General features: G+C 44.2%; 1 protein-coding gene across 1 annotated transcript in view; it reads right to left on the bottom strand.

The window, feature by feature from the left end:
• Window positions 1–3,627, bottom strand: part of MYBPC2 (myosin binding protein C2) — a 43,974-nt gene extending 40,347 nt beyond the window's left edge. Inside the window, exons 1-3 of the mRNA XM_063138118.1 lie at window positions 3,543–3,627; window positions 2,007–2,036; window positions 1,322–1,399 (exon numbers count right to left, since the gene is read on the bottom strand). Of these exons, the coding sequence (XP_062994188.1) occupies window positions 1,322–1,399; window positions 2,007–2,036; window positions 3,543–3,627 (193 nt within the window). The remainder of the gene's footprint in view (window positions 1–1,321; window positions 1,400–2,006; window positions 2,037–3,542) is intronic.
• Window positions 3,628–15,871: the final 12,244 nt, after the last annotated feature.

Raw genomic sequence — 15,871 nt, 5'->3', positions numbered from 1 at the left:
TGATGGGCACCTTCAAGCCCCCCCGCTGCTCCCGCTTCAGAATGGTTCTTTAAACTTGGTAGCCCTTCAAATAAGTAGCCCTTGAAAAGTAGATACATGGGCAACATCTCTGGGTAGACAGACCCCTCTCTAAAACTGCAGTCAGTGTAGATTAGCCTTCCCCAACCTGGAGTCATTCCAATGTGCTGGACTAGAACTCCCAGCATTCCTAACCATCGGCCATGCCGGCAGGGGATGATGGGGGTTGTAGTTCAACACATTGTAGGGCCCCAGGTTGGTTAAGAGACTGCTCGTTCTAATCACATTTATCCCAGATTTCAGATCACTCTGAAGGCTCATCTACACCAAGCAGGATATTCCACTATGAAAGCAGTTTGAAAGCGGTATATAAAAGGCAGGAGCCACACTACTGCTTTATAGCAGTATTGAAGTGCACTGCAGGATCTACGCTACGGCTTTATAGTGGTACTGAAGTGCAATAACAACTGTTGGGGCCCATTGACACCTCTACACCGAGTAGGATTTAACACTATGAAAGCTGTATATGGTCTGTGTCAATGGACCCCAACAGTTGTCAGTGCATTTCAATACTGCTATAAAGCAGTAGTGTGGCTCCTGCCTTTTACATTCCGCTTTCATAGTGGAATATCCTGCTTGGTGTAGATGATCCCTGAATTAGTTTTCATGATGCCCAAGCAAACTCCCTGTCTGTGGTCAACCTAACTCAGGGTAAGCTTAAAGGATTTCAATACCTACCCAGATTTCCACAGCGTGCCGTTAGCACAGTAATACTGGTGAGAGCATGCCTGCATGGATGAAGGGTGCTGGATCCTTCCCCCTCGCCCCTCCTTATCTCATTGCACTCTGTTGGGCAGGCACTTTTCTCTCCAACCTGGCTCACTTGTACCATCAGAGGTGAGCTAGGAGAAAAGTGGACCACCACAAGGTGAGGTTGCGGTGAGGGAAAGAGTTCAGCTCTCCTCACATGTGTGTCCATACTAGTGGTCCCAATCCTCTTTGGGCACATTTGGAATTCTGGGTATCATGGGCACTCTCACAAAATGGCTGCCATGAGGGTTGCTTGCCCATTCATAAAATGGCTGCCACTCATTTCCCAGAAGGCAAACTGGTGAGACCAAAGAAAAGGCACCACCCCGCTCATATTGTGGCCAGGAGCAAAAGAGGACAGGGCTTCTGAACCTTTAATAGATGTGTAGATGAATACATGGAAGCTTCCACAAAAATAGCTCCACTCACTGAAATCACAGAACAAGGGTTCTTTTTTAAAAAACCACAATAACCATTCAGCTCCGCCACTTACCACTCTCTATTAACACGCTTTCTGGCTTTTTCACAAAGAGTCCATCTGATTGAGCTGAAGGCTCCCCTGTCTGTTCCTCTGAAAAACATGGAGGGGGAGAAGAATTATGACACATCACATCTTATCACATCACATCTTTTACCCTTACTTAGCGGGGGTGATTTGGGAGGGCTGGAGTCCTGCGGTGGCAGCTGGTGGTGCCCACTGGGGATGGCGGGGTAGAAGGTGGGCCACCAGAGGCGGAGTCAATGACATCTAGGCCATGCTTCATTTAACTGAAACACTGTACAGCAAGATAATTTGAGTTATTTTAAGAGCAGGGGCAAAAGGATGGACACGGGAAACATGCAGATGGGGCTCCGCCCTCTTTGCCATAACAGACAGACGTCTGTAGTGGTGGGTGCCTCTGTTGTGGGGTCTCAGGGAGGATGAATAGGCTGCTGGAGCGCACTGAGTTCATGAGGGAGCGCACTCATGAGGGAACTTAGGCAACCAGAAGTATCTCATGTCCCTCACTAGCACAGGCAGAAACCCCCCACCCAGACTGCTGTGAGGACTGAGGGGTACAGAGAGACTCATTGCACAAACACCCATGAAGCCCTTCAATATACAAGCCCCCACCCACTCGTTTGTCATAATTAAGGGCATCCCTCCCCCCCCCCCGTTTGAAATATTTGGGTCTCACCTCCTGGCGCCTTCTCTGCGGGTGCATCTGCTGATAGGCACAAAAGAGGGGAGGGGGAATGTTAGGCACTTGAACCCAGCTCTGGAGACATTCTACTTTCCCCACAACTCCAGGTATCGTTTCCATTCAAATCACAGCCTGCCTTAAACTTGCAAGTCTGGCAAATATTTCTGGGTCTAGAAATGTGCATTTTACCATGCATTCCTATTCTGTGGAATAATGCCCCCGATGAGGCTTGCCTAGCGCCAACGCTGTTATCTTTCAGGCACCAGGTCAAGACTTTTCTCTTCTCTCAGGCATTTAACACCATTTAACAATGCTAAGTTTGTTTTTTAACAGACCCCAGAACGGTTGTTTTTAAATGGATACTGTTGTTTTGATACTGTTGTTTTTATGGTTTTAAATTTTGTATACTTTTTTTAATGTTTACTGTTTTTAACTTTTGTAAACCGCCCAGAGATCTTTGGCTATGGGGTGGTATATAAATGTAACAAATAAATAAATAAATAAATAAATATTTCAAGAAATTCTTATTTATTTATTTATTTATTTATTTATTTATATCAACAACAACAACAAGAAGAAGAAGAAGAAGAAGAAGAAGAAGAAGAAGAAGAAGAAGAAATTCTTCCTGAAAAAAGCAGCTTCAAAGTAACTTACACAAATACAGAAACCGCCCAGAGAGCTTCGGCTATTGGGCGGTATATTATTATTATTATTATTATTATTATTATTATTAATAATAATAATAATAATAATAATAATAATAATAGAGTAAAACCCAAAATCAGCATAACTCATAATCAACAAAATAACATAAGCAAAAAGGAACACCATAAAACAAAATCTAAAAAATAAAAAACGTTAATCTACAATATTTCCCTCCTCCTCCCTCAGGCCCTAGAATGAATGCTCCCAAAGTGGCCCACAATAATTGGGCTGAAACTCATGTCCAAATACCCAAGGAAATAAGTAGGTCTTTGCCTGGCACTGAAATGGGGGAAGGGTTCGTGCCAGGCGAGCTTCCTTGGGAAGAACATTCCACAAATGTGGGGCTATCACAGAAAAGGCCCATTCCCAAAGAGCCACCCCACACACACACACCCCAGCTTCCTTTAGAAGGGGCATACAAAGAAGGGCTTCTGAAGCCAATCTCAGGAACTGGGTAGATTCATACTGGCCCCATTCAGACAACACGCTAAACCATGCTGCTTAACCACAAAATGGTTAACGGAACACATTCCATTAACCATTTTGTGGTTAAGCAGCATGGTTTAGCATGTTGTCTGAGCGGGGCCACTGAGAGAGGCAGTCCTTGAGGTATTGGGGTCCCAAACCATGTAATGCTTTATAGGTTAAAACCAGCCTTTACCCCTTAGACAAAATAATTCAAAACCTCTCGCTACAAAAACGTGTTACAGGGCATGTGTTTGGTCCGAAGGCTCTCCAGAATATAGTTAAGGACCTGAAGTGTGGATTTTATTGGCCTACTTTGAACATAATGATTGACAAAGATTTACTGTTACATGCACATGCCTTGGGCACTCATGCCGTCTGCCCCCTTCTCCTCAAAGAGATCAGAAACTTTTGCTTCCCGTTCCAAGTAACCACAGTTTAACATTACATCCGAATCCTAACTGTGGTTAGTCTTAACTGTGGTTCATTGAAACAAACCAGCTTTCCTTCCTGGAAAATCAAGCAAAGAAACTTTGGGGAATGTCAGCATTTTTGGAACTGGCTATATAAGATGCTAGAAAGAGAGGCTTGTCAAAAGAAGCCTGGGTGAGCTCTCAGTGTTTTGGACTCTGGTGTCTGTCTTGCAGCGAGCAGCGGTTTTCTACCATCCCTTCCCAACCAGTACATCAATGTATCATTCTACTCTAACTCCCTTGCTGAGGTTGCTCTCAGCATCCTTGTTTCCAGGACACAGGAAAACAAACAGGATTTCCCCACAGCTCTTCATTTTTCCAACCCACAAACATAGCTCATGCCTTGCTGGTAGGGAGATCTCACCTTTTGGCTCTTCTTTCTTTGGCTCTTCTTTCTTCGCTGCCTTTGGGTCTTCTTTCTTCGCTGCCTTTGGGTCGTCTTTCTTCACTTCTTTCTTCTTTGCTGCTGTAGGGGAATGAAAGGAAGGCAGATCAGAACACGGATAAAAGGGCAGGAGTAGTGCACCACTTGAGTGCATGTGGACAACTGTGTACACTGATTCACTACATGTGCTGTTTATTATTAATAACAATATGTGGGGACTGCAAAAAAAGATATTATTATTATTTGGTATTTCTGCAAATCTAGGAGTTTCCCCATGCCTGCCGATATCTCCCTCTTGCTCCTGAGTGGTGCAGTTTTGGCAACATAAGCAACAACACTTCATCCTGAACATACAATCATAGAATCATAGAATAGCAGAGTTGGAAGGGGCCTACAAGGCCATCGAGTCCAACCCCCTGCTCAATGCAGGAATCAGAAATAGCGGCAATGATAATAAAGACATAAAAGTAGAAAACGCAGCCATTCAAATAGAGGACTGTCCTCTGTAAAAGAAGACATGCGGCCACCCTAACACACACGCTCACAAGCACACACACTGGCTGTGTTTGCACAACACAATAGTCAATGGTGGGTTAATAGTCAACTCCATGGCTGATTATCGAGGGGGTACTCCCCACACGACATGGCTATAATCAACCGTGGTGCGGATTAAGGCCAGGGTCGAGCTGACGATTAGTCAATGATGTGTTTGATTGACACCTTCCCCCCTCTCCCCCCGCCCTCCGTCCTCCTGCTGATATCCCGACAGCCATTGTACGTTCTACTGGCTGGACTAGAGTGGCAGCTGCTGCTTTGGTCACTTTTGCCAGGGGACTCTGTAGTTGCCAAAAATAACCAACTATGTGTGATGAAATAGTCAAAGGTGCCCAACACACAACACGCTAACCAACGGTTGTTCAAATAATCAACTTTGCACAGTGTTGGTTATTTGCATTATTTTGGCCGAATAACCAACTATGGTATGAAAAAGTCCCAACAGACAACACAATAACCAAACGTTGACTACCGTATTTCTTCGATTGTAAGACGCCATCGATTCTAATACGCACACTAATTTCAGTACCACCAACAGGGGGGAAAAGGCTTTGATTCGAAGAAAAAATAAATGTCTTTGAACATCTTTTATGAGTAGAATTTCTTAGAATATCTTAGAATTTCTTAGAAAGAGCTGGGTTTGGGGGCCACTGGGCTGGGAGGGGCTTAGGGGTAAGCAAAAAACCAGGCGCTGACCCTCCCAGCTCCTCTTTGCTCGCATGGCTCGCGGCTGCTGCAGGAACTTCCTCTTTGGGAGGCCTGCCTGCACGAGGAGGAGAGAGACGAGTGGAGCTGGAGCTGCCGTGTGAGAGCAGCTTCGGTGGAGCAGCACTTTAGCCTCTGGGCACAGGTTTTTCCGCAGGCATGAGGAGTTCCAGGCGGGACGCGTGCTTCCCAGCGCGGCGGCTGGGGGTGGGACCCAGTGCTTGGGTGGCGGTGAGCCTCCTGACTCTTGGAGCTGCGTGTCTTCCCGGCGCGGCTGACGAGGGCCAGAGCTGCACGGGGCACGCTGTAGGCTCCAATCAGCCTGCAAAGCAATCTTAAAAAGCCCTGCTTGCTCAGCTTTCTAAAAGCAGTAAAGCTAGAGAGAATGGATGTTTCAGACCCTTTTTTAATAGGATAGAGTCTTTTTGCATCTGCCATATTGCTTTGATTCTAAGACGCCATCGATTCTAAGACGCACCCCATTTTTAGAGCTGTTTATTTAGGGGGGAAAGTGCGTCTTAGAATCGAAGAAATACAGTATTTAACCCACCATTGGTTATCTTGTCGTCCGAATCCAGTGTCTATGGATTCAAAACTATTTTGTCACACAGTGCATCTTGATGAAGTTTCTACAGGACGTTGTGATGACGAATAATAAAAACAGCCTTAAACGGGGATTAGATAAATGCATAGGAGAGACAGACTGTCAGTGGTCGCTACTGTTTATGACAAGGGTGCAGAACTTCCAGTCTGTGGGCTGGATCTGGCCTTCCAGGTACCCCAATCCAGCCTGCAGATCGTCTGGAGGTTCCTTAGGGTGTGGTGTTAGAGGAATCCCCTCAGTGGTCATTCCTTGCTGTTGGGATGATGATCATTCTAACGTTCATAAAATCGAAAATGTTTCAACAATCTTGCTGAAATTTACATGTACCACAAAGAAATGGTGGTTTTTCATACCCTGAAAATTTCAAGAAGGTTGGTGAAATATTGAGGGAAGGATGGCAGTTTAAAGTACAAAATGCAGGGGACCCTCTCCAAATCAAAATGACACTGAAAACATGGGTTTTCTGTTTTTTAAATTCCCTTTGGTTGATTTTTAATGAATATTTCTTTGTCCCATTAGAGTGAATATGGAGTCAGTTTTCAAACTTAGCGCGCACACGCTCAGTAGCATCGCTCTCTGCCTCCCTCCTGCATCAGCTAGATGTATGCTGAAAATAAAATGGCTGCCTCGCTCCTCTAGCAGTCATTTCCTTAGTGGAATCATTCCTTATGATTGCTGGGGTTTGCTTTAACCACTAAGCAGCCTGGTTTCAGACCCTACCACAAAGAAGCTACGGAATTGAATGGGATTGAGCAGCCCTGGCTTTCTGAGAAACAGACTCAGCCTGGTTCTTGCCTCCCTTTTGAGAGAAGAAGAGTTCTCTTTTCTCTTTTGGAACATGTTTTGCTTTGGCTTTTTGAGAGTATTTTGGACTTTCTTTCCCCAAGGCCAGTTTGCTTTTTTGCTCACTGGTGAAGTAGGGTGTAGAACTCAGCAGAGATCTCTTTCAGTCTTCCCTTGGATCCATGATCACCTGGTCTTCAGATCTCTCCTTGGAATAGGCATTCCTTTTCATCCCCCTGCCCCTACACACACAGTGCTCCTTTCATTTTTTTCTAAGAGTTTAGTCCATACTGCTATAAAATTGAAAGCTTCAAACACTTCAATTGGGCCGGTGTAAGTTTTTAAGTACAATTTTGAAACCTTTCAAAGTGTTTCTGGGCCTACAACATTGGTTTGAGCCTAGCCTAGTCACACTGTTTTTCTCATAAGCTTTAGAAACAGTTAAACTGTAGAGTATTTCACATAGTGTACACTTGTGTTTTCTTTCTAATCACTGCAGTCTAGAGTGGCTCTTATTTATTTATTTATTTATTTATTACATTTTTATACCGCCCAATAGCCGAAGCTCTCTGGGCGGTTCACAAAAATTAAAACCATCATAAAACAACCAACAAGTTAAAAATACAAATACAAAATACAATATAAAAAGCACAACCAGGATAAAACCTGGCTCTTGATGTGTTTTTGGAGGCAGCCAAAATCTTTGTTATTCCAGCAGGCCTTTGGCAAATAATCTGGACCTCTGTTTTAAATGCTTTAATATTGAAATGTATTTAATTATGTTTTTAACTTTTGTATATTTCTATTTATAGGTTTAGCTGTAAATGTTTTCATTTTGTAAGGCTGCCTTGAGGCCCAGCACTGAGCAAAAGGCAGGATACAAATAATAATAATAATAATAATAATAATAATAATAATAATAATAATAATAATAATAATACATTTCACATTTCATTTCTGTATTTGATGTTCTTTTGCATGTACTTTTCTTTATAAACCATTCATATCTTAAGACTTTTTGTGTGGCACGTTTTCATTGGTCTAACAAGTGCAGGCATTCATAGCATCGGAGCAGGCATTCATAGCACACATAGAGTGCTAAGACTGGTAAATCTAAAAGCAAGTATGTTGCTTTTCAAGAACCAAGGAAATTCAATGGGTCTTACTTTGAGTAAATATCTAGGGATGGAAATGCAGCCTGTGCAAGAATTGAACCATGCCAAGTTGGAAACAGATTGGTTTCATGCCTTCATTTTTAGGATTTTTTTTTAAGTTTTACTTTTTAAAAAACCCTAAAAATCAATGCATGAACTGATCTACTTCCAACTTGGCATGCCTAAAGCCCTACTTAAGAGCTACCATGCTGCCAAGTTTCATCTCTTTATCGTTAATTTCATTTTTTAAACTTGTACTATTCAAGGTCCTAGATCCCAAAGAGGGGATTTGTGTTTGAACATACCTGTTTCAAACTTGGCATGGCTAAATCCCTACTGAAGAGCTACCACGCTGCCAAGTTTCATCTCTTAATCTTTAAAAATGAGGGGAAATGTAAGCATTTTAGTTAATTAATTAATTTGAAAAGTGAGTTCAACCCTTAACACTAGCTTTGATTTTATATTCGATGTCTACATGGTGTAACATCCTGGCTGACCAGGAGACATATGCAACGAAGAAATTATTGCAGAATTGATGAAGGGTGTTCCATCTTTTATTCACTACCGAGTGAGTAATTAATAAAGTTGGACTACAACTCCCATCATTGCAAGTCAGTATGTCCTCATAGTTTCCAGTCCCCTGATAATCTTTGTTGCCCTCCTCTGAACCCCTTCTAGCTTGTCTGCATCCTTCTTAAAGTGTGGTGCCCAGAACTGGAGGCAGTACTCAATATGAGGCCTAACTTGGGCCAAATAGAGGGGAATCAGTACCTCATGCAATTTGGAAACTACACTTCTATTAATGCAACCCAAAATAGCATTTGCTTTTTTTGCAGCCACTGGTGGTTCATATTAAACAAGATCCTTCTCGTTTGTAGTATTGCTGAGCCAAGTATCCCCCATCTTGTAACTGCGCATTTGGTTTCTTTTTCCTAGGTGTAGAACTAGGCATTTATTCCTATTAAATTTCATTCTGTTGTTTTCAGCCCAGCGCTCCAGCCCATCAAGATCACTTTGAACTTTGTTTCTGTCTTCCAGGGTATTAGCTATCCCACCCAATTTTGTGTTTCAATCGTTCAATTGTGCATGTTTCAACCGTGCAGATAAATCTTTCCAGACTGCCATGAAACATTGTGAGTGAAGCGAGGTTTGCAAGTTACAGCGTTAAGGACTTTCAGGCATCAGATCTGACCTTTGAATTGAATAGTGGCCATGCACTGGGGACCATCTACTGGCACATGGCACTGCCCTTCGCCCATGTGGATAGTTTCTAAGCTCCAATGCATCTCGTGCCCCACCTCTTGCGCACATGCTGTCCTGAAATGCTTTCCAGACCTTGGGCTGTTCTCCACTTTCCACAACCCTTACGTGTAAATGTGTCTGCTGGGGGTGTTAATCCAGGGCAAGGACCCTAATTACCACCTATAGAAGGAAGGGGAAGGAACGGTGGGGTGTGGATTTGGGGGAGCAAATAGGGAGGCTTGAGATTTGCTCCCCCAAATCCACATGAAATCAAGTTTAGACAAAGAGCACGCATCTGTTAGAAATGAGCCTGGAGGAACTGGGGGTGCTACTAGAGACTTAAGGAAGCAGACCCAGGAAGCAGGAGATTAAGGTAGAGCAATCATGGTAGTCAGATAAAAACAAAGGTGGGGACACACACTGATAATTACTGTGTGTTAGCAGATGTTCTAAAGCAGGGATTGGGAATATGTGGCCATCCAGATGTTGTTGGACTACAACTCCCATCATCCGTCACTATCAGCTATCCTGGCTACAGCTGATGGGAGTTACAGTCCAAAAAACATATATAGGGTGACATACCTGCCCCTGTTCTAGAGAAACAACTTTTCATTCATATTTTTAAAATTATTTCTCCTTTTTCTTTTTGTCAAGCATCCAGTACACAGTGCAATGTTGGCTGCATCCCTATACACACTTATCTGGGAGTAAGCCCCATTGACCTCAATGAGACTTACATCTGAGTATACATATATAAGATTTCACTGGTTAATACTTCATATATGGCACACAGGATGTTAATTCTTTTATTGAGTCAATTGAGATTGGTGTAGGCCAGGTTTTCGGTTTCATAGAACTTTCAGGTGCATCCACTTTCATTATCCTGATGAGTAGACCTGTGAAACTCGAAAGCATGCATATGATGCTGCATCAACCTATGTTTATCCAATATAACCAATTATGCTTGCCTTGTATTCCCCACCTGTTGGGAACAGCATCACAACAACTATGCATTCTGAAACCAATTTAGGGGTTTTGTAGGTTTATTTATTATTATTATTATTATTATTATTATTATTGCATAAAAATTATTATAATTTAAAATTAACTCTTCTTTGAAAAGCAGCTTTCATGGGGACATTTCTTTCTTTCTCACATTTCCATACTACCAAATACCTGAAGCTGTCTGGGAAGTTCATAAAATCTGGAATAATAGTACGCACCCACCCCGGCTTTAAGAATCTCATGGCAGTAGTACATGGCTAAGCTGACCTACAGCGAAGTGAGCAAGTTGTGGTTCTACACATGTTGGACTGCAATTGCCATCACCCCAGGCCATCATATTATCGGAGAGGCAAAACAGGGTCCAGGGGCAGAGGGTGGGTTATGAGAACCCGGGAAGGCCAGATTGGGACCCCAGGATTTGGCCTGCAGGCCTTAGATTCAACATCTCTGACCTAGCCCAGTATTCGGCAAAAGGAGGGTTACAAATAAATATAATAATAGTAATAGCCCTCGTCTATATGACTGCGATAGTGCTGTGCCCACCTACCCGAGGCACCCAGGAGCATCTGCACCCCCTCTTCTCTGGTAAGTCGGGGTTCTTTAATGGGGAAAGTGTGTGGTTTTGTTGTTGTTGTTGTTGAGCTGTAAATGTGAAGGAAATTATTTGCATCTAAAGATTAAATTTAAAAAACTGGTGGGTGGGGGGGAGAGGAACAGGGCAGCCAGAGCAAGCTCAGAAGGAGGAGAGCTGGCTGCCTCGTTCCTCCCCCCTCCCCGGTGCTCCTGGCAGTGGTGGCTGACTCCATGATTTGATTTTGATTTGATTTATTACATTTATATACCGCCCCATAGCCGAAGCTCTCTGGAAGGTTTACAAAAGTTAAAAACAGTGAATGCTGCCCCATTCCTCTCTCCCCCGTTCTTTAAAATGTATTACTGTGGAGCCCGGAGCTCCCTGTCCGCCCCCTTTCCCCTTTAATTTATTTTTTCTTAAAAAGGCTCTGCAGAGGCGCAGAGCCTGGCTTCGAACTAAAAAAGTCGGAGTAAGTACTCAACTTTTTTAGCATGGAGCTTTGGGGCTTTGCCCCTGGATCCCTTCAGAGTGGCGGCTGCATCATGTAGATCACCTGCCGCCACTCTGAAGCTACCCCAGGGTACAGCGCCCGTGTAGACGAGCCCCTAGAGGCAGACCCAGGGAAAGTGAAGCAACAAGAGAGTTTATTTGTTAATGGAATTGTTGATTCACTTATTTTGGCCCTGAGATAAAAAGCACGGACAGTTAAAATGACAAGCAAACCATGGAGTTCCCATATCCCTTCTTTTTTAACCTCACAGTGTAAAAACAAGCAATAACATTAAATGAGATAAAGACACTTTATATCCATACAGAGTAACCCACCACATCAGAAATCATCACTCTCACAATGATCCAGACAACAACCATGCGAATGGGCAAAAACATCCAATCCCATCCTAACCAGTGCCAATGCAAAAGCAGCCACTTTCTCAATGGTTCATTTTTCCAAGCAAAAGGTCTATTCATAGTCACAACTTTTTAAGCAAGCATGAAATAAATAGTACGAGTAATTAGAAACTTGTTAGCTCCATTTAGCTCTTTCATTACTTAGGTGAAAAAACGTAGCACTCTTTTAAAAAGATTAATCAGTATTTTAAGACTACGACTAAGGGTGAAATCCAATTGCTTGGCTCTTAAATGTTTCTGAATCTGCATTCAATCAGAGGGGTTACTTGCTGAAGGAATCTCAACCTAGAGGATCCTGATCCCAAGACAACACCCTGGGGGGATCTACACTACTGCTTTAAAGCGCTAGTTTAAAGCGCTTTATAACAGTTTTGACAACTGTTGGGGCCCAGGACACACTGCATATACAGGTTTCAAAACGTTTTCAAAGTGCTTTAAAGCGCTTTAAAAGCAGCAGGGTAGATCCACCCCCTGACCTCCTTTTTTTGCTATTTTGCAAAAGGTGAAAGGAAACATATCTCCTGTGTGACAGAGGCATCATCTAAGAAAGAAAGAAAAAGAAAGCCTTTTTCTTTAGAATTATTGTTTCTCCTACGAAATTTATGGCCATTAATCCATTGATTAATCAATCATAACTCATACTAAATTTTATTGAATCTAGTGGTAGCCCTACCTAATGGGACACTTTACATCTGATCTCCATTGAACTTATCCATGCGTGATATTACCTCAATGTTGGCAATAAAGATGGGAATTGGTGGCATATTTTAAGAACAGGGGGCTTATGAACATACTTATCAACATACTTTTGTCAGGGTAGATCTGGATTTAGTCATACATAAAGCAGCCCCACTGAATTCAGTGGGATTTGAGTTACGTTATTTCTAATTTTAGTCCCACTTACTTCAATGGGTTTACTCTATGTATGACTAAATCTGGACCCAACCTGCCATTTTCTAAGAAGGTCAGTTCCTTAACAGTTCAGCCCATCACAAAAAACAAAGGGCTGACCCTTTTGTCTAGACCGTGACATCCTAGAGATTCACAATTTGGCTTTTGTGCATGTGCAGAGTGCCTCTGCCACATCACATGTGGGATTCAGGAAGAGGAGCCTCCTGGTCCGATGGAGAGGCTTTCTCGTTTTAGAAAGCAAGCCCTCCTGCATGACGTCCCTGTTCCATTCGTTCCCACTATGCGCTGAGTACGCACTCCACACCTCCCAATAAAGCTACCAGCACGGACTCCTTTCTCCCAGCCTGTCTGAGCCCCTAATATAGCCAGGTGCAGAGTGCTGAGCCATCACGACCAGCAATCAATAATAACCCAACCCCCTGGGCCAATGGAGTAGGGAGATGAGCGACGGAGGAGTCCAGCTGTTGCCTGAGCTCTGCCAGAACCTGCAGGGCTCTGACCGGCCCGGGATGCTTTGCATAGCTCCCCAGGAGAGACAGGAGCGTGAAGGGGGATGTGGGTCCTGGTAGTTTTGGGACATCCTCCTGTGATCGAAGATACCCGAATGGCAACGACTGGGAGCAGAACCCACCTCTTCCCCTGCAATTGTTCACACTCCCCAGCTCCATAAGGAGCCATGTCTCATTCCTGAGGAGCAGTGCTAAAAAGCAGGGGCAAGCAGACATCTGGCTTGCAGGATCATTGATGCTTTTTTATTAGAACCCTGAGATCCAACCCAGGGCCAGATCTACACGTCGTTGCGAAGGCGCTTCCGTGCGCCTTTTTTAAAGACGTACCTAAAAGAATCGCCTCTTTCTTTACTGTGTGTACTGTGAGCTAGGCAGCGCCTCCTGCGGAAGAATCTCTACCCCATTCAAAGACGCTGCTTGGGCCGCTTCCCCCTCGCGTGTTCTTCCATTCAAATAATCCCCCCTCCCAACTGGCGGCTCTTCTGGCACGTCCCGGCAGCGGCGGCGGCTCCTCCTGCAAAACACTTTTCTCCCTCGGTGTGTTTGTATTTGCGTTTGCGTGCACGCGGCGGACGAGTTCAGCTCCTGCCTCTCTCTCTCCCCCACGGTGTCATCTCCCCGGGATTCTCTTCGGTGTGTGCTCGCACACGCGCATGCAAACGAATGGAAGAACACACGAGGGGGAAGCGGCCCGAGCAGCATCTTTGAATGGGGTAGAAATTCTTCCACAGGCGGCGCTGCCTAGCTCACAGTACACACAGTAAAGAAAGAGACGCTTCTTTCAGGTACGTCTTTTAAAAAGGCGCCTTCGCAACTACGTGTAGATCTGGCCCAGGAATTCTGAACGCCAGAACTGAATGGCGCTCTCAGTCTTTCCACTCCTAAATCCACTCCTGGCTACCCCAACTTGTCTATATTTCAACAGTATAATTTAGAGCAGGGTGTGTGTTTTTCATTTTGTTTCTGTTCTAAAATAATTAAATCCTGCCTAATCTACTGCAACTCACCTGGAGATCTGCAACAGATCCCCATCTACCTTCAGCCCCCTCCTGCTTTGAAGGAAAGCAGGAACTTCCTCCATATTCCAGCTCATTGGCCTATAGAATTCCAGAGTTGCCTCTGAGGTCTCCTGGCTATAGTTTACAGAACTCCAGTTTCCATTTCTTCCTGCCAATGAGCCTGTATCTAACAGACATTTTCCTGTTCCCTGTGAGGCTACCTGAATGGTTGAGACTAGTCTGCCAGGTTGGTTGAGAGAGACAGCTCTGCCTATGGCAAAGTGCATCTGATTTCTGGCCTCTATATGAAGAAGGGCTCTCCAGTCCAAGTCAGTTTCAAGATCAACAGCCATAAGAAAGGAGAGTGATCACTGCCCGTGAAGTTGTCCATCGCCAGCACCTACACACAACAGGTCACACAGTCACAGTCTTCACTGCTATTGTGAGACATCTTGTACTTTTATTGAAATTATAGTTATTACTAAATTTGCACCTTTGCATATAAATTTGATGAGCAAATGTTATGCAAATTGGCGGCCTCTTTTTTGGTGATGCAATTCCACTTCTTTTTTTCTTTTCTTTTTTTTTTGGCAATGCATAAATAGCCGGTGATGTGTAAATAGCTACCCTAACTAACAGTTCTAAATGTAGCCCAGAACTGGAGGAAGGATGCCACTATACTAAAAGTTGTATCACTCCAAAGTGGGACAACAATTCCTGTTTCACCACTATAGGTAGGGTGGACAGGTGTCCTCTTTTACAGAGAACAATCTTCTGTTTGAAGGGCTGCAAGAGGACTGTCCTCTATTTTGTAGGTGTCCTTTCTTTGAAGGGCTGACCAGTCCAAGGACATGGCTAGATGGGACGATATCCCGGGGATTGCCCTGGGATCATCCCTGTGCATCCACATGACGGACAGGGAATCCTGGAAGCAGGGAGGAATGATTCCTCCCTTTCCCCGGGATATCGCCCTACCCTTCCATCCCGCTTTTTCTCACGGTCTCGGGATGATCCCGAGACCGCGAGACTTGTGGCTCACCATCACGGTTTTTCCTCGGCTCCTCACGAGGAACCAAGGACGGAGCTCCTCAGGAGCTCTGTGCCCATTGGGGTGGGGTGGGGTGGGGGAGTGCGAGGTTTTTTTAAAAAAAACAAAACCCCTCTCGGTTCCATTCAACCACTTGTGCACTCCTTTTCCTTTTAAAAAAAATCCAAAATTGCGGCCGCGACATCACGCACCACGTATAAACAAGGGGGACGATCTCGCGATCATAAAGTCGCAAGATCATCCCCCTCAATCCCCCTCGTCTATCCATGCCCCAAGTCCAGTTTAAAAATAAAGAACCATCAGAAGGAAGAGCAAAACTTTAAAAGTTGCCCACCAACCACAGCTAGACAGCTGACTGAGCAAGGCACACTGCTCACCTTACACACTAAGGTGAGGTGTACAGTATTTCTATTTAAATTATAATCATTTGTAAATTTGATAGATATAAGCATATGCACATTTAATGCAAATTGGTGTCCTCTTTCATCCTCTTTTGTTGGTGACGCACACCTTCTTTTTTGGGAGATTCACAAGTGGCCGTTCTAACTCTAGGTAACAAAATGTCTATGAATGTGAATCAGCACTTAGAAGGCAGGGGGAGGACGCGGAACTACAAATGGCAACTAGAAGTCATCCATGCTTAGTGCTTGCGTAGGTCCCCACTGTAGGGAGAAAGAAGCCCACTACAAGCCCATGGAAACCTGGAACAGGCCCTGAGAGAAGGTTGGAGTTGCCAACCAGCCAAGAAAACACACACACACCAGCCTGTCCATGTTAAACGGTAGGTGGATTTGCTTTTAGATAATGAGCCAAATGTAGGATTGGGAAGAGGG

This window comes from Elgaria multicarinata, chromosome 11 (assembly GCF_023053635.1).
Source record: "Elgaria multicarinata webbii isolate HBS135686 ecotype San Diego chromosome 11, rElgMul1.1.pri, whole genome shotgun sequence".
Classification (NCBI taxonomy): domain Eukaryota; kingdom Metazoa; phylum Chordata; class Lepidosauria; order Squamata; family Anguidae; genus Elgaria; species Elgaria multicarinata.
This window is presented reverse-complemented; position numbering and strand designations above follow the sequence as displayed.